The sequence below is a fragment of the Cnephaeus nilssonii genome, assembly GCF_951640355.1.
Source record: "Cnephaeus nilssonii genome assembly, chromosome: 14".
Classification (NCBI taxonomy): domain Eukaryota; kingdom Metazoa; phylum Chordata; class Mammalia; order Chiroptera; family Vespertilionidae; genus Cnephaeus; species Cnephaeus nilssonii.
Window position 1 is genome coordinate 12,615,892 of NC_137085.1, and position 18,397 is coordinate 12,634,288.

Consider the following 18,397-nt stretch of genomic DNA (forward strand, 5'->3'; position numbering starts at 1 on the left):
ACGTAGAGAGCAGTGCTTCACACGAGGACCCAGCCCTAGAGACGGGAAATCTGATCACCTGGATGAGGAGAATACCCTTTACGCGCCTCTGTTTAAGAGCAGCAGTTCTGTACTATAGACCACAGGAACATTGGTCTATGGCACATTAGTGGATACAACTGGAAATGGGTATCCATGGACAAAAGAGACTCCCACAGTTGAAAACAGTTAGGAAAGATTCTATTTCTCTTTATAGATGCAAAATACACATTAGTCTAGTATGTGTTTACAGTGTCCTTAGGAAACAAACCTATTTATTCTTTGTTTAATCATTTGTGTCCTTTATGTATTGAATGGAGCCTGTGTCTCTTCCTCTTCTTAGTGACAACTGTTCTTCATTGAATCTAAGACACCACCATTGATTGTAAGAAGTACTATTACTTAATTTGCTACTATTAAAGAAAAAAAAAACTCCGACGATGATCATTTCAATATATTGTCGTCTATGAGACACATGCTGATTTGAGGCATGTTAACATGTGTAAAGAAAAATGAAACAGAACTGGTGGACAGAATCAGATTTGGTTCTTAGAGATGCCAAATGAAGGGGAACTCTGTTCTCTGAGCAGACTATGTTGGGTTTATTCACTCATTATTTCTTTCAATCACCATGAAATGGGTATTACAGGATGCTAAGTTTGTGGCACAGAAAACCCACTGATCAACAATCTATCTTTCCTTTCATGTGATTGGTGCTGTAAAGTGGTACCCATCAGTGACTCTGTGTGTGTGTGTGTGTGTGTGTGTGTGTGTGTGTGTGAGAGAGAGAGAGAGAGAGAGAGAGAGAGAGAGAGAGAGAGAGATTGTGTTTTGGGGTTTTGGGTGGGGGTAAGGGGCTTGACAGGATAGAGATAGCCCTTGCAACTGGGTGTGGTCTTGGGACTAGTTCTGGACAATGGAGTGAGCAGAAATGATGCATGTCACTCCTGGACAGAGGTAGGGAGTATCCATGCACTTTCCCACACTCTTCTCACATTATGCAGCAGACTTGGAGGCTGCATGTTGAATATGGCAGCAGAATGAAATAAAAGGAGCGTGGACCCATGAATCATTCTTGGAGTACCTCCAACCAGGAATATCCTCATTGAGAATTTCATGAGCAAGAAATAAAATTTTATTATGTTAAGTCACTAAAGTTTGGAGGTTGATACAGCAATTAGCCTAATCTAACACAGGTCAGTTTTGTTCTTTCATTATTTATTACTGAGTGTGCAGTACCTGCCAAATACCATTGAATACTTCTTCCACAAAACTGTGAAGAGGGGTTCTTACACTGAGTCAATGATGACTGGTCCTGAGTTAACCTTGCTCCACATGAAGGGGGTAGAAAACCATGCCACATCCCATGCCACTCTGGTGCCCAAGGTGTACTAATTACTGTACTGCACTGGAACTTATGGGCCACTGTCTGACTTCCTTTAGCACTGGAGTGGTGGGTCCTTCAACAAAGCAAATAAGATTTTATAGCCCACGTCTTAAAGTTTCTCTTTTGTATTTGATACATAGCCTATCTTCTAGAAGAGGCACCCAGAACTGAGATATCTTTGATTAAGGTCAGTAAACAACAGTGTGTTATTCCCATGAAAAGGACACATCTTTATAAGGCATGATCATACATTCTCTAGTCACAGATAGGAGACTTTTCTAGGAAGACTTCTATAGGCCCCATGTACTAATACCTCATGAAATACAGTCTAGGAGATTATCTCGAACTCTTTCTCTTCAGCCTCATCTTGACTGTCAAAGGTTTTCTCTCCAATGACAAGAAGAAAGAGGATTTGCACTATTACACACGTTTATATACTCTATTCACTTAAGTGCTCATCCTACTAATGGGGTTTTGGTATGTCTGGCCTGAAATAACACACTTTTATTCTTTTTATAAAGTGGAGTGGTGTGTATGTGTGAAAAGGCCAAGAAGCTTGAGGTATGGACAATACCCAGCCTCAGAATATTATTATTATTATGGCATGAGGTAATTCAATTTTCATTTTAGAAAGACTGCTTTACTTTCAGGATAAAGGATGGTTGAGTTGAGACACTGGGATAGGTGGGTCTAGTCCCCGATCAACCCATGAACAGTGTATTGCACTAATCTAGGAAAAGGGATGTATGAATAACAGAAATGAAAATAGACATTTTAGAATTATCCTATATAATAAAACGCTAATATGAAAATCGACCAAAAGGCGAATGACGGATCGCTATGATGCACACTGACCACCAGGGGGCAGACGCTCAATGCAGGAGCTGTCCCCTGGTGTTCAGTGTGCTCCCACAGCGGGACCACTGCTCAGCCAGAAGCCGACTCATGGCTGGTGAGCGCAGCGGTGGTGGTGGGAGCCTCTCCTGCCTCTGCTGCAGGCGGGAAGTAAGGAGTGAGGGGTCCTGGATTGCAAGAGCCCCGGACTGCGCTGAGAGGCCCCCCACCCCGTGCACGAATTTTGTGCACCAGGCCTCTAGTTTTATAGATAAAATCTCTAGGACTTGGTAGAATATTTTCTTTTAAAATGTAGGTTTTATTGTTCAGGTGTGATGAGACCCATAGATCAAGAGAAAGTGACCACTGATAGTTTGTTACTCACAGTTTCCAAGAGGAGGGGGCACACCATACCACCCAGGGGCAGGGCCACATGGGGAAGCACCAGGGATCCTCATGAAGCAGGAGAGAGGGTGATGCATGGGCAGGAGTCTTTGTTGCACTTTCTGTGGGGAAGGCAAGGAAAGGCAGGGTAAGCAGGCTTAACATGGGCTACGTGGAATAATTTCAGCAGGCTCTGGGCCATTTAGGGCTTTCTCTCTTTGTGTGGTACCTGGCTCTGTGATGATAAGGGCAGAGGAATATTGCCTCCTAGAGTATTAAATCAGATAGAGAGGAGGTTTAGCAATGAGCCTTGGATGGGTTAGTTTGCATATAAAATGTGCACTCCACGGCAAATCATTGGCTATCTCTAGGAATTGGCCAGCCTGGGAGGGGCAGTGTATCCTCAGCAGGATGCCCATGCCATAACATCAAGAACACAGGAAGTAAAGATATAGTTAATATACATTTGATGAGAGAAAAGAGGAAGCCAAGGAAATTTCCACCTTGGGGAACTATGTGGGAGCAACATGCTTTTAACTTTCCAGAGAACTAAACTTTATTGAGCAGGTACTCTGTGCCAGGCACTGCTCCGAGACCTTAATGTAGTCTCAATCCTCAAAGCAAAGATTGGACATGGGAACTCTTTTCAGCTTAATTTTATAGCTGTGTTGAAGAATTCTATAAGAACATGTGCTCAGTCATTCCCCTATGGCATGCTTCCTCACAACTTGATTTCATATATGTTGGATTAGGGTGCCTGCAGGATATCCTGATAGAATTAGCTAGGTCACAATGCCAGTAACATCCCCATTTTATACTATGTTCTTATATTGAACAGAAACCTATATTGTACTTTAGGATCCCACTCACATCCTAAATGCCTCACAAATACCAGTTTTTTTACACCCATGACAACTCTTTGAGGTACATATTTATTCCCATTTTATTCAGATTGTTGATCATCACAACAGGTAACAATTAATGGAATATACAGATGAACCATGCCCTAGAGTAGGCATTTTATGTAAATTAACTTAATTCAATTGTGTAAGACAAATGTGATTATCTCTGTTTTAAAGACTAAAAATCTAAGGCTTAGTGGCTTATATCATTTGACTACTGTCAATGGCTTTCATTCTATGCATTTCATAAATCACAGCTTCTGTTGTGATTAAAACGTATTATTCCATTTTTCAGACCAGAAATGAAGGAAGGCTCAGTAGTTTAAATCACATGGCCAATGACCTAAAACCATAAATCATCCTGGATTTGAATTTCTGTATATTTGAGTCTTCACTCTAATCTTTCCTACTATTCCTTGTCGCACTGATTTTCAAACTATGTTTCACTGGAGCTTTATTTTCAATGAGTGTCATAAATATGAGTTTCTTCCCAAGATTTTGCAAGATTGGATGGAGTGACGGGCTGAATTGTGCCCCACCCCCCTTCATATGTTGAAGACCTAACCCCACACCTCATAAGGTGGCAATATTTGAAACGATAGGGTCTTTTAAAAAAATAATCAAATACAATTAGGTCATATGGGTGGGCCTTAGTCAATGTGACTGGTGCCCTTGTACAAAGCAGAAATTAGGACGCAGACACACACAGAGGGAAGACCGTGAGAAGACACGGGGAGAGGAAAGCCACCTCCAAGCCTAGCAGGGAGCCTGAAAAGGAATCGACCTGCTGACCCCTGGATCTCAGACTTCTGGCTGCCAGGACTCCGTGGAATAAAACACATTTCTGTTGTTTAAAACACCCAGTTTGTGAGAATTTGTATGGCAGCCCTAGGAACTGACACAGTGAGTTTCCACCACTAAACCATTACAGGAAGGCCGCAGCCCTACACAGTAATGCGGTCTGTTTGATCAGTGGGATTGTTTTCCTAAATTCACCAACGCTGAGGTCAGCTGACTGACTGGGAGAGCAGCCAGCTTCCTCTTGCTGTTGGTCCAGCCACTGGTCTGCAGGCGTTTTTTCTTCTTTTTCTAACTTCCCCTCCTGAGACAGGGGCGATAAATATCAGAGAAGCAAAAGTCCAGAATGCTACGGTTGCCACTCTCACTTCCTCTTGCCCCTCACCCAGCGCTGCTTTGAATACAGTAATTGCCGTGGGGCACGCACAAGGGAGAAAAGACTGCAGTGCCTGGGAGACTGCTGGGCAGGCGGTTAATGCGCGTCATGCTGTGGCAGGGCCATTTCTGGTGGCAGACAATGCCGGGATAATGTGGCTCACCCGCCTGGCTGGGACGCTGCTCCCAGCCATGGCCTTCCTCTCCTGCCTGAGACCCGAGAGCTGGGACCCTTGCGTGCAGGTATGTGTTCGGGGTCCATTCATCTCCTGGGTGCTTTGTCTTGCTTTTTGAGAAAAGAGCTGAACTTCCCACTGTGGGCCCTTGTTAGTTTCATTTCCAAAAAGGAATCGAATTACCTTAAAGCCATGAGAAGCCACAGGGACCAAATAATTCACAGTTACAAGGCACTAACAGGCAGCCCCTGGGATCCTGTCCTACTTAGGACTGTAGTTCAGACAGACCTGCTGAAAACCACTCTTCTTAGGCTTCTGGGCTGTGTGACCTTGAAGGAGTTATTAGGCCTCTCTGAGATGCTTCTCACATCTGTAACAGGATCGTATCACCTCCTTCAATGGATAGTTGTAAGAAGGCTGCCTCCAGTCATTTCTTTCTGCTGGTGATCTGGGCACTGAGCTTCCAGCAGTCACTGCCCCTTTCAGTCTCAAGAAGATGTTGTTGTTTTTTGTCTCTTAACAAGAAGAAACTTTCTATGTGGACTTCAGACTTCTGAATCTAGGCATGGTTCTATCCAAAGGATAAAAAGCAAAACAATTTTAATAAAAAAAAGGAGAGACAGAAAAATAGAAAAAGAGAGGTAAAGAGAGGAAGGAAAAAGGAGAAAGAAAGATATAAAAGGTCAGCCAATGCAATGGTTTCTTTCTCTGTGAAACACGAGCCAGCTGGTTCGCAATCACATTCACGATGGATCTCTCTGGTTTCCACAATTGCCTTGGAAGCTCACAGCAGAAGCCAAAAGCCCTGAGAATGTCCTGGTCTTAGGGTGCGGCAGGGTCAGACACTCAACAAAAGTATAACCAGCCCGAGTCCTGAAATTAGGGACATGGAGGAAATAGTGGACTTCAAGAGGAACAAAGATGAATTTATCACCTCAGAGTCCTCTGTTTCCACAGTTCACTGCCCAGTGCCCCACACCATGTCCTCCTCTCTGACTCTTTTGCTGTTAGGTTGCTGGGAAGAGACCATCCAACCAGGGTGGTCACCCCTGGATAAAACTGCAGCCACCCCTGACTCCTCCTTCCCTCATGCCTCGTATTCTCTGTCTCCAGAGCCTGCCCAATCCCTCTGTGCTAAGCCAGGGCAGGTCCTCAGGCCCCTGGCCTTCATTCACTCTTAGATAATGACTAGTCTCCTGACTCCATAGCCCCCTTCCTTTAATGTACTCTGTACATTTTTTGTTTGTTGTTTATTTGTAATTGTTGTTTTTTCCTGAGGCCTGGTTCTAGCAAATTACCCTCTTTAAAAACGTAGTAACTCTCCTTTGCTATCGGGACCAGTTCCTAGCATAGGGCCTGTGCACTGACTGTTCCTCTAGCTAGAACGCTTTCCCCCTAGATCAGTGCTGTCCACTGATAACATCATGTGGGTCACAGGATATGATTTAAGTTTAAATCATTCATTTAACTCACTGAATTTAAAACATAGTTTTCTAAACCCAATATATTCAAAAGTTATTTCAAAATGTAATTTACACACCACTATTAATAAAGCATTTTACATTCATTCTTTGGTACTAAGTCTTCAGTATATATTTTACATTCACCATACATCTCAGTTTAGATTATTCATATTTCTTTTTTCTTTTTTTTTGCCCCTAAGGGAGAGGGAGAAAGAGATAGAAACATCAATGATGAGAAAGAATCATTGAGAATTGCTGGTTGGGGATTGAGCCCGCAACCCGGGCATGTGTCCTGACTGGAATGAAACCTCGACCCCTTGGTTCACAGGTCGATGTGCAACCACTGAGCCATGCCAGCCGGGCAGACTATTCACATTTTTCAAGCTCAGTAGCCTTGGGTGACTAGTGGCTGCCATGTTGGATAGCGTAGGCCTAGATATTTGCATGGCTTAATCCCTCACTTCATTCAGATCTCTGCTTAAGTGTCACCTCCTCTGGGTAGTCTTCCTTGATCAACTCATGTACAGCTGCCGGCACCATATTTGTCTCTAATATTTTATGCTGCTTTATTTTATACAGGACACCATTATATAATATATAACATATATATTAGTTTATTTGTACATTTTCTTTCCCTTTGAGATAGAATCTTTAATAGGGCATGGCCATTGTGGGTTTTATTTATCACCATTTCTCAGTTCCTAGCACACAGTAGTTGTACAACTTCAAGGTGTCAAATGATTTAAAAGGATTGCCAAAAGATAAAGTATAAGCACTTCCTTATTGGACCCTGGCTTCCCCTTGGGCTTGGGTTTCACGTGCCAGCTGATAAGAATGAGTTTTTCACTCTCCTCACTCCCCTGCTCCCTCCTCCTCCTTTTTCCATGTATCCAAATCTTGTTCATCCTTCAAGACCCACCTTGAAATCTTCTCTTTCTCAAAAGACTTCTACTATCCTTTGATGCAGAATTGATCTCTATGTTTTCTGAACCAGAGGAAATATTTTCCAAGCCTGGTCTAATAGCCCTTTTCAACATATATATTTCCCCCTCTCTCTTTTTCCCCCTTATTTGCTCAGTTCCTACACCCCCAACCCCCCACCTCCCTTCCTCACACCCCCAAGAGCTGTCAGCCTGCTGTCTGCTATGAGTCTGTCTCTATTTCCCTTGTTAGTTCCATTTGTTCATTAGATTCCACCTATGAGTGAAAGTATCTGGTACTTATCTTTCTCTGACTGGCTTATTTCACTGTTTTAACACTTACTCTCGATTGTGAGCTCATGGAAGTCTGAAGCCACATCACATTGGTCTTTGTACTGCCCAAAACACAAAACAGAAAATGCCTACAATTGGGATTTAAACAAACCTCCATTCAATCAGTAATTCACTTATTGAACAAATATTTATTAAGCATTGACTATTTTCCAGGCACCATTCTGAGTGCAGGAGACATAGCAGAGAGCAAGACCATCAGACCTTACAACCTAGTCAGGGAGACGAACAATACAGATGGAACAGTTGCATGGGCAACATGATGTTAGGTGGTGATACATCCTGGGTGGCAGGATAAAAGGCGGTGAGAGAAGAGTGACTGGCACCGTCCTCTATTAGACAGTGTGGCCTGTGAGGCTCCTGTTAAAGGCAGCATTTAAGCAGACATGTGCATTAAGTGAGGACCTGCACATATGGCCTGGCCTGTAAGACTTTATGCATATTCTTTCACCTCTAGAAATTCTTCCTTTAAAAGTTGAGTTGAATATTAAAGTATTTAACTTAAGAAATATACTGGTGTATAGCAATTAATTAATAACAACTAATGATAGTAAAAGCCAACATTTATTGATCATCTATTTAAATGCCTTATCTCTTGTAATCCTTTTAAAGGTTCTTATGGGTATTAAACAACAGAAAGCCACAATTAGCTGACTTAAGCAAGACATGTTTTTAGAGAAATCAGAGAATCCAGAAATCAAATGGGTTTTTGGAGAACAGGGATTACAGAAAATTTGGGAAAGTATAATAGAAGCTAACACAGAAACCAAGTCAGCATAAAGCACTGGATGTTATTGACCAGGTTCCACCATAGGAGTCTAGGCACTCCAACTATTTTCCCCATTTCTCTATCACCTGCTCAGAGGTCAATAAGCCAAGGGAGAGAAGCAATTGGGCTATGAGTAAGGAAAGTCTGAACACCTTGACTGTCAGTCTTCCAGGCTGTATACAATGGGGGCATTACTTGGAAAATAAAGTCTTCTCCTAAATCACATGGAAGAGCTGAGGTGAAGCCCTAGGCTCGTGGACTCCAGAGCCTCAGCTCTTCACCATTCTACTATTGGTTGTTGCTAAATGCTGCCATTATTATAGCAGAGGTTAGAATAGTAGGTACATGGTAGGTGCTCTTCCCTTCTTAGTCCAGAGTAAGGTGTTTTGTAAGTATGAAGTGAGTAGGTAAATGGGTTGGTGGATGGATGGATGGGTGATGGATGCAAGTTGTCCTAGAGACCTCTCTGACTCTGGCCAAGGAGAAGGGAAAGTTGTGTTGAGGTGCATGGCGTTAAGACACTGCATCTAACGTATGATCATTGCAGGTGGTTCCTAACGTTACTTATCAGTGCATGGAGCTGAATCTCTACACAATCCCTGATAACATCCCTACAACAACCAAGAACCTGGACCTGAGCTTTAACCCCCTGAGGCATTTAGGCCGCCACAGCTTCTCCAACTTCTCAGAACTGCAGGTGCTGGATTTATCCAGGTAATGACAAGCTTTTAGACACAGCACCAGGTAAAATGTTCATTGTTCTATCCTTTCAGTCACTTATTCATCCATCCGATAGATGTCTTCCTTGCTATATAACTTTGGACAAGTCATTTGCCTTCTCCAGTTCTCCATTTTACATACAAAATATGTGAAATCAGTAGCTAGACAACAGATAGTTTCTAAGGATAATCCTATCTTTGAACTTCTTTTTAAGTCAGGAGAGAAAATGGTCTCAAACTCTTTCATTAGCAGATGACTACTTGCTATATGTACACTCTGTTAGGAATCAAAAGTATGTTGAGATATAGCATTCAATCTCAGCTACCAAGTAGGGCATATCTACTTGAAAGAGTTAATATGTTAAAATCATGAGCATGGTACTGGGCACATAATAGACATTCAACAAATATTACTGATTTGGATTTTGGATTTTGAACCTGAGATAAGAATAAAAATAAGTCGGTGATAAGCTATGTGCAAAATAGAAGCAACACACTGCATTTTTCAGAAGAGGGGTGTTCTCTTCAGTGAGTAGTCAAGACAGACTTCATGAGCTGAGTGGAGTAGAGAATAGGGAATTAGGAAGATACAAGGAACCCAAGGAGAAAGATGGCAAGATCTAAGGGAAACATCTACTGTGGGTGAGAACACTGACTAAGATTTCCCTTTCTGATGCTTCATTCATTATGACAGGTTAAGTTATCATTATTTGGGGAGGGGAAACTGAACCTGGTTAGGGGGCTTACCCGGTCTGTGTGTCTCAGTGGTTGAGCATCAACCTATGAACCAGGAGGTCACAGTTTGTTTCCCAGTCAGGGCATATGCCCCCATAGGGGGCTCAATCCCCAGTGGAGGGGGGGAACGCATGCAGAAGGCAACCGATCGATGATTCTCTCTTATCATTGATGTTTCTATCTCTCTCTCCCTCTCCCCTCCTCTCTGAAATCAATAAAAATATATTCTTAAAATATTGGTTACGAGTCTTATTAAAAAATAGTGAACTATATTTAGCTAGAGGACTCAATAACGAACCATAGTTTCTGTAACAGTTTGTGAAAATAGAGAAACACTGCATATATGGCTTTTTATTATAGATAGTCCTGATAAAGAGTACACTTCTAGAGTGAAATACATTTCTAGAGTATATGTTTCTGTAAAAAGTGAGCATCTGATGTTTCACACTCTAACTCAGATACCGACAGAGTATAACAAAGAAGAGTGGGGCATGTTAAAAGCAGTGGTGTATTTTATAGAGCCCGTGGGCTCAGGTCCTCCACCAACATGTACAGCCACATGGCCTGAGGCATGTCACTTCATCTCCCTGAATCTCCAGTTCCACATCTGTGAAGCAGAAATGATGAAACTTACCCCATAGGGTTAAATGTGATAATGAATGCTGACATGCTATACATACTTAAAATCTTAATAAAGGAAACTGGATAAGTATAAAGTATTATTATTATAGCATTTCATTACTTTCTAAAGTTCAGTTTTCTTACTAGGAATCTTGTCAAGAGCTATATGGAGGTAGACAGACCAACTCTCCCTCTTTTTTAAACAAGAAGTAGTTTATTATCAAATAATATCCTTTATAACTCATCTTTGATCCATCACCTACCACAGGGACTTTTCTCAGAGACCTTAATATGTGCTCAGAGAGAGGCAGCTTCCTCTCTGGTTAGCCAGTAGGGCACACAATGGTATAATAGACAACCTATGCCTATTCATATTGCTTTACAATGTTCACATACAGTTACTCAACTAGTTCTCTAAGGATGCTTTGTGATGGGCCAGGAAGCCTCTTTTTTTTCTATAGAAACTTATTGATACATTTTTTCTTTTTATAGACAAGGAAACTGAGGCAGGGGGAGTTTAAGTGACTTATCTATGTTCATGTATCTTGCTTGCAAGAAGACTAGAGATTCAAGTTCACATCTCCCACTTCCAAGTTCAATGTTTACTTCATCTTAGTACTCGATTTTTCTAAAGTAATGAGCACCCTTTGATGAGACAGAGACATAGCAAGACTCTTCCAGTCTTGCCTGATGCATGGAATGATATATACATAAGATTACGGACTATAAAATCATAAAGCTAAAAGTAACTTGAGGAAGAATCATGTTTAGCTGCCTCATTAAGAAGCGTGGTAACTTAGGCCCCTGAGGAGGAAAGGAGTTCCTGAGATCATTTTGTAGAAAAGGACAAGCAGAGACGCCAGAACCCAGATGTCTTGGCCTCGTCTTCCACTGTCCTTTCTGCTGCACCCACTACCTTCTATCCAGTTACTAATCAGTAACAGAAGCCTGGACTGAAATGCCTGTATTACCCATGAACCTCCTGAAGGAGATAGGGCAAGTGGAAACATTGCCAATGTAATTCAGGTTGGACTAGGAAAGGAGTCATTTACAAACTGTAACTGGAAGGCACTTGCCATGCTAGCAAGAGTTGACCATTAGCTCACTGTTGGTTGGCTGGATAAAAGCCTTGTCTCACAGATACCTCTATGAACATTGTACAGCATGGCTTCCATTTCACTTGGGGTATAATTCAAAGTCCTTTTTCTGGTATTGAAGCCTAGGGCCTTAGTTTTACTTCCGTTCTCCACAATCCCTTCTCACACCCCTCTACTTCCTTCTCTGACTCTGGACGAAAAAGTTGGTTCTCACAGTTCCTCTGTGTATGATGGCTGCCACCTAACTCGAGGGTTTTGTACCTGCTGTTGTGCTCACTTCCTTTTCTTGTTCATCCCTATTCATCTTTCAAATTTCAACTTAAATGTTCTCAGAGAAGCCTGCTTTCACCCCCCTTGTCTAAGTCTGTTCCCTGGGTACAAACTCTCCTAGTAGATTTTTCTTCAATAAAACTCACCCTTATCACTAACATTTACCTGGGATAATTATAACTTTTCATCAACATTAAGGGTACCTGCGACACTTAGGTATAATTTCTTACATCTTTGAAATTGACATTGACCAGTGATTTATCCTGCCCAACTACTAATTGGACTGTCTGTACCAATCAGATGTATGGTCACAATTACCTGCAGCAGGGAATGGCTAACGTTGATCCCTGGTTATTACATACTCTCTCAGCCATACCTTCAGTATGTGACCCAATTATTGATCTTTAACTAATTTTGTTCTGATGGATGTATTGTCTCTGCTTAGCATGTGTGATAAAAGAGTTTGTTGCCCTGGCTGCAGTGGTTCGGTTGAGTGCCATCCCATTCACCAAAAGGTCGCAGGTTAGATTCCTGGTCAGGGCACATACATGCCTGATTGCGGGCTCAATCCCCATTAAGGGACAAGTTGGGTGCAGGAGGCAGCCGATTCATGGTTCTCTCTCATTAATGTTTCTATCTCTCTCTTTGTCTTCCTTCATCTCTCTCTAAAATCAATAAAAACATATTTAGAGAAAAAGAGTTTGTCACTGTGGCTTATAAGATAATACCCAAGCTGTGAGGCTTCCCATGTGTCCCTGCCATCATCAGCTTTGGCATCTTTGCCTGTTCACAATTGTATGGCATGTCAAAGCCGTGGGAAGAGATATATGATGCTGTTTTTCCATTGTGGGCTCCCTATTCATCAGAAACATATAATCTGTATCTGTTTTCCCTGTAGGTGTGAAATTCAGAAGATTGAAGACGATGCATATCAAGGCCTAAAACATCTCTCCATCTTGATATTGACAGGAAACCCTATCCAGAGTTTAGCCCCAGGAGCCTTTTCTGGACTACCACGTTTACAGACACTGGTGGCTGTGGAGACAAACCTAGCCTCCCTAGAGGACTTCCCCATCACACATCTGAAATCCTTGAAGGAGCTTAATGTGGCTCACAATCTAATCGATTCCTTCAAGTTACCAGACTATTTTTCTAACCTGCCTAACCTGGAGCACTTGGACCTTTCCAATAATAAGATTCGAAATATTTACCATGAAGACTTGCAGATTTTACATCAAATGCCCTCATTCAAACTCTCTTTAGACCTGTCCCTCAACCCTTTAGACTTTATCCAACCAGGTGCCTTTGAAAAAATTAAGCTCCATGAACTGACTTTGAGAAGTAATTTTGATAGTGCAGAGGTCATGAAAACGTGTATTCAAGGTCTGGCAGGTTTAAAGATCAAACGGCTGATTCTGGGAGAATTTAAAAATGAAAGGATCTTAGTAAACTTGGACAAATCTGCGCTGGAGGAACTGTGCAATTTGACCATTGATGAATTCCGGATAGCACACTTCCAAGACTTTCCAGAGGATTACCTTGGCTTTTTAAATTGTTTGGCAGATGCTTCTGCAATATCTCTGGTGAGTTTGAATATAGACAGGCTAGAAAGCCTTCCAAAAGGTTTCAAATGGCAATACTTAAAATTGTCTAATTGTAAATTTGAACATTTTCCTACATTGGAGCTTACCTTTCTCAAGCAGTTTGTTTTCACTGCCAACAAAGGTATTACCACTTTTACTGACGTTAATCTAAGAAACCTTGAGTTTCTAGATCTCAGTAGAAATGGCTTGAGTTTCAAGTCTTGCTGCTCTCACCGTGATTTTGGGACAACCCGACTGAAACACTTAGATCTGAGCTTCAATAGTATTATTATCATGAGTTCAAACTTCGTGGGCTTAGAGCAACTAGAACATCTGGATTTCCAGCATTCCACTTTGAAACAGGCCAGTACTTTTTCAGTATTCCTCTCACTCAAAAACCTCCTTTACCTTGATATCTCTTACACTAACATCCAGATTGTCTTCCAGGGCATCTTTGATGGCTTGATCAGCCTCCAAGTCTTGAAAATGGCTGGCAATTCCTTTCAGGATGCATTCCTTCCAAATGTCTTCAGAGATCTGACTCAGTTGACTGTCCTGGACCTCTCTCAGTGTCAACTGGAGCAGGTGTCTCCGGAGGCATTCGGCTCACTCCTTAGACTCCAGGTGCTAAATATGAGTCACAACCACCTCTTGTCCTTGGATATGCTTCCTTACAAAAATCTCTCTCTCTGGGTTCTAGACTGCAGTTTTAACCGTATAGTGGCCGCCAATGGGCAGGAACTACAGCATTTTCCAAGCAATGTAACTTCCTTAAATCTGACCCAGAATGACTTTGCTTGTGTTTGTGAACACATGCGTTTCCTGCAGTGGGTCCAGGACCACAGGCGCATCTTGGTGGGAGCTGAACACATGATGTGTAAGAAACCTTTAGCTATGCAGGGTGTGCCTGTGCTCAGTTTTAGAAACACCACCTGCCAGATGAACAAAACTATCATTAGTGTGTCAGTTCTCTCAGTACTCGTGGTATCTGTGGCTGCAGTTCTGGTCTACAAGTTCTATTTCCACCTAATGCTTCTGGCTGGTTGCAAAAGGTACAGCAAAGGGGACAGCACTTATGATGCCTTTGTCATCTACTCCAGCCACGATGAGGATTGGGTGAGGAATGAGTTGGTGAAGAACTTGGAGGAGGGGGTACCCCCCTTTCAGCTCTGCCTTCACTACAGAGACTTTATCCCTGGCGTGGCCATTGCTGCCAACATCATCCAGGAAGGTTTCCACAAGAGCAGGAAGGTCATTGTGGTGGTGTCCCAGCACTTCATCCAGAGCCGATGGTGCATCTTTGAGTATGAGATTGCCCAGACCTGGCAGTTCCTGAGCAGTCACGCGGGCATCATCTTCATTGTCCTGCAGAAGGTGGAGAAATCCCTGCTCCGGCAGCAGGTGGAGCTGTATCGCCTTCTCAGCAGGAACACTTACCTAGAGTGGGAGGACAGTGCCCTGGGCCGGCACATCTTCTGGCGACGACTGAGAAAAGCCTTGCTGGATGGTAAGCCATGGAGTCCAGAAGGAACAGTGGATGCAGAAGTCAGTCAGGATGAAAGAATGACCTCCTTCTGACATACAAATACTCCTCAGGTGCCTGTTGCCCAGATGTACCCAATATTTGTTCAGTTGACAAGTATTAAATGCTGCAGCAGAGCAGGCATTGCACCAAGGGAAGGTGCTTCAGTGGTACCCAGGACACACAGGACTGCTAATCTCACGGAGTTTACAGTGTGGAGGGAATAAATACTGTGCTAAAATATAGAACCTGCAGGTGGGTGTTTCAACCAACTCAGCCTAGGCATTGAGGACAGGGAAACTCAATTCAACTCTTACACTATATAATTGAATTATAACTAAGAGACCTGCCCTGGTAACATCAGGAAAGGACACAATTCTTCTCCTGAGCCTTTTGAATGGAAGGCACCTCGTATTTTATGTGTTGGCCGCCTTGAAACAAAGTGGTTGTGGTCGTTTCTACTACACTGGGCCTTTGCTCACTTTTCCCTTTTCTATTGAATACAATTTAAATTCTACATGATGACTCAGAAGGCTTCTGATTCAGATCCTCCTCCACTTTAAGTCAGTTTCCTCACAAAGGTGAAAACCCTGCACCCATTTCCTAAGGACACCTGATGAACGCATCTTCACAAACATCCCGGTCATTATTAACTAATAATCCCCGTTCTTTTATTTTTAATAAATTCAGTTCTCATTTTACATGTCTTCTCTATAAACCTCAATTTTTCAATATGGTTGTGAGAGACATGCTGGAAATATCCATCTTTAACCACTATCTTTCAAGCAAATATGTCAAATGCACTCTGTCACTTTGTCACTTGATGTCATTCTAAATTGATTACTGATTAAGTTATGACTGTCATAAAGGAAGCATTAAAATAATTTGGTGGAAAGTGGTGCTTATTATAATGGGGAGAGAAGTCTGACATCTTGGTCTCATAATGAGTAATTTTGGGCTCGAGGAGGGGCAAAAGGTGGGATGGCTGCAGAAGGGCAGCTCTTCTGGATGATCCCAGAAACAGGTGGGCTGACACAGCCAGGGGGACCACAGACAAGAGTTTCAGAACAGGTTTCTTCTGCGTCAAATGAGTGTTCGATGAAACAATGAATCCCTCAGGGGATTGTGAAATGATTCAAGGTGGGGAACACACGTTGCTTCTTCCTGTTGGGCATCACTCCATGACCACATTGACAAAAGAGTACATGTTCTCATTGAGAAAGTATGTTCCTGGGGTTAATAAGCGTCATGGTAAGGGGAGTTCTCAGGAAAGCACACTCACCGAGATTTTCAGAATGGTGCATTCGGAGAAAGCAATGAGGACATTTTGGAAATACAATTGTCAGAACTGGAACTATGGCCACACGCAAGAATGTGCTTGTGACTGAGTGTTTCAGAGTATGTTTGGTCTGAGCTTGGTTCGAGTTGCTGAATGTGCCTGGGTGTGTTTTTAGGTCTTAATGTGTTTGTTCACACGCCTCTCCATCTCTGTGTAGGAAGAGCATGTGTCTGTGTGATCATCTGTGAATGGATAAGAGTGATTATATTGCAAGAGGGGGATGTGGGAATTTGGTATGGATTCCTACAGCTGTCTGAGTTCTGTACTCTTGTGTCTGTACATTATTGCTTACATACAAGTGGCTGCATTAGATCCTGAGTAGCTTGAAGGTCTGTTTTTGTGTATGTCCTGCCTATATGGGAGTGTGCTCATGTGCATATTTGAGTATGAGTTCCGCAGATATGTTTTAGGTTAAGCAAATATATAAGATTCCAAGGAGGAAAATAAAAATACAACTAGAGTGGATCTTGTATGCTTATCTCCTTCCCATTAGCCCCTTCTCTGAGATGGGGACTCTGAAAATGGAGGGTGAGGTAGACAAGAAAGGAAAGAAATGATATGACAGAGCAGAAGGGGAAGAAAGAGGAAATTCATGCCTAAGGACGGGTTTTAGAGTCCATTTAACTTTTCTGCAGTAGAGTGACATGAAAGGTGGGAGAAAGCTAAATTAATATAATTGGAAAGCCTTACATTTGTATAATACTCTATAAATTGGAACATATTGACACAGTGACAACCACATTTGAATCTCTTATTATCCAGGTGAAGTAGCAGACTAAGAATTCCATTCCCATCATACTGATGTGAGACCCGAGGTTCATGGGAGTCACTTTATTGTCAGCAGGCACAGGTTAAACCAGTGGCTGGCCTGCCCTTGGGCCTCGGCCTTCTCTTTCCACTCTGCCCCCTGCTTCATGCTTAAGGCTGGCAAGGGAGAAGTGAAACCCGGCAACTCTCTGTGCAGTTGACACTTGTCAAGGGTTTTTCACTGTGAAATTAGGCAAATGCATATGCATTTATATTATATATACTGAATAATTTACTTATAATACATTTCTTTCCATGAAGGATGTGAGGGAGATTCAAGCATGGTATACATGGACAATAAGTTTAATCAGTAAGAACTAGAAACTCTGGACAAAGTTACTTTGTAGAAGTGGGGGAAGAAGACTTCCCTTACAAGTTATTCTTTGATATTATTAGGCCCTACTCTCTTGCTTTTTGTATGACATGCAATTTAAATCCCCACACCATGCCTATGAGATGGGCACTAGTCAGATTGGTGTTATCATCCATTAGGAAATTGAGGCTCTGGGACTGTAAGTGACCTGTTCAAAGTCACACAGGCAGTAAGTGGCAGCACTTGCATTTAAACTCAGTCTCTGATATTAAAAGCCAACTATGCTAGATGGTTTCTCTAATGCCTTCCCCTTTCATATACAGATTGGAATGTTACTGCTCTTTATTTTTATTTTCTCATTGTTATAGCCAGGGCTCACCACTAGAACCCAGGTATGATGGTAGAACTGAAGGATGGGTGTCTGGTGGAAGGATGAGCTGTGAAAGAGACATCAGGTACTTGAAACCAATCCTTTTCTCTGACAATGTTGGACTAAGCCTCTCCCACTTCAACTCTATTTTCCAGTGGAGTGAATTCTTGTCTGTGAGGCTCCAATGCAAATAGGTCCATCCAGATAGGCCGAGCTATTTCCGCGTTTATAGCAATGACCCACCATTCTTCCCTCAGAGATCCTTTCTGACACATGGTTTTAAATAAGGCTCTTCCTTTCAGTGCCTTCATTAAATGGCAATGACATGTCATTGGAAATCAACTCAATAAGGTAGCTTAGCTGATATAGTCTGAGCCCATCAACTTTAGCCCCTTGATACAGGCTTCAAGTTAGACTGTCTAGAGGAGGAGAGCAACATAGCATGCTCCTCTGACTGCATTTCCCGCTGGCAAAATTACGCTCCCTTCTTTTCTCTTGACTAAACGAGAGGACCCAAATAGCTGAGACTTTGAGACGTAGAATTTCAGCCTAGTTCCTAGAATGCTAATAATCCATTTTTCTAGTTGAAGAAAAATGTAGATGATTTGAAAATTAGGAGTGGCTGGAAAGTTTGCTTTTACTTT

At 42.3% G+C, this 18,397-nt stretch overlaps 1 protein-coding gene across 1 annotated transcript; it reads left to right on the top strand.

Annotated features, from left to right (window-relative positions):
* The first annotated feature begins 4,666 nt into the window (after positions 1 to 4,666).
* TLR4 (toll like receptor 4) lies at positions 4,667 to 15,792 on the top strand. The gene is made up of 3 exons (XM_079790062.1): positions 4,667 to 4,941; positions 8,925 to 9,091; positions 12,718 to 15,792. The coding sequence occupies exons 1-3, from the start codon at positions 4,852 to 4,854 to the stop codon at positions 14,978 to 14,980; spliced, it is 2,520 nt and encodes an 839-aa protein (XP_079646188.1). The 5' UTR covers positions 4,667 to 4,851; the 3' UTR covers positions 14,981 to 15,792.
* Positions 15,793 to 18,397: the final 2,605 nt, after the last annotated feature.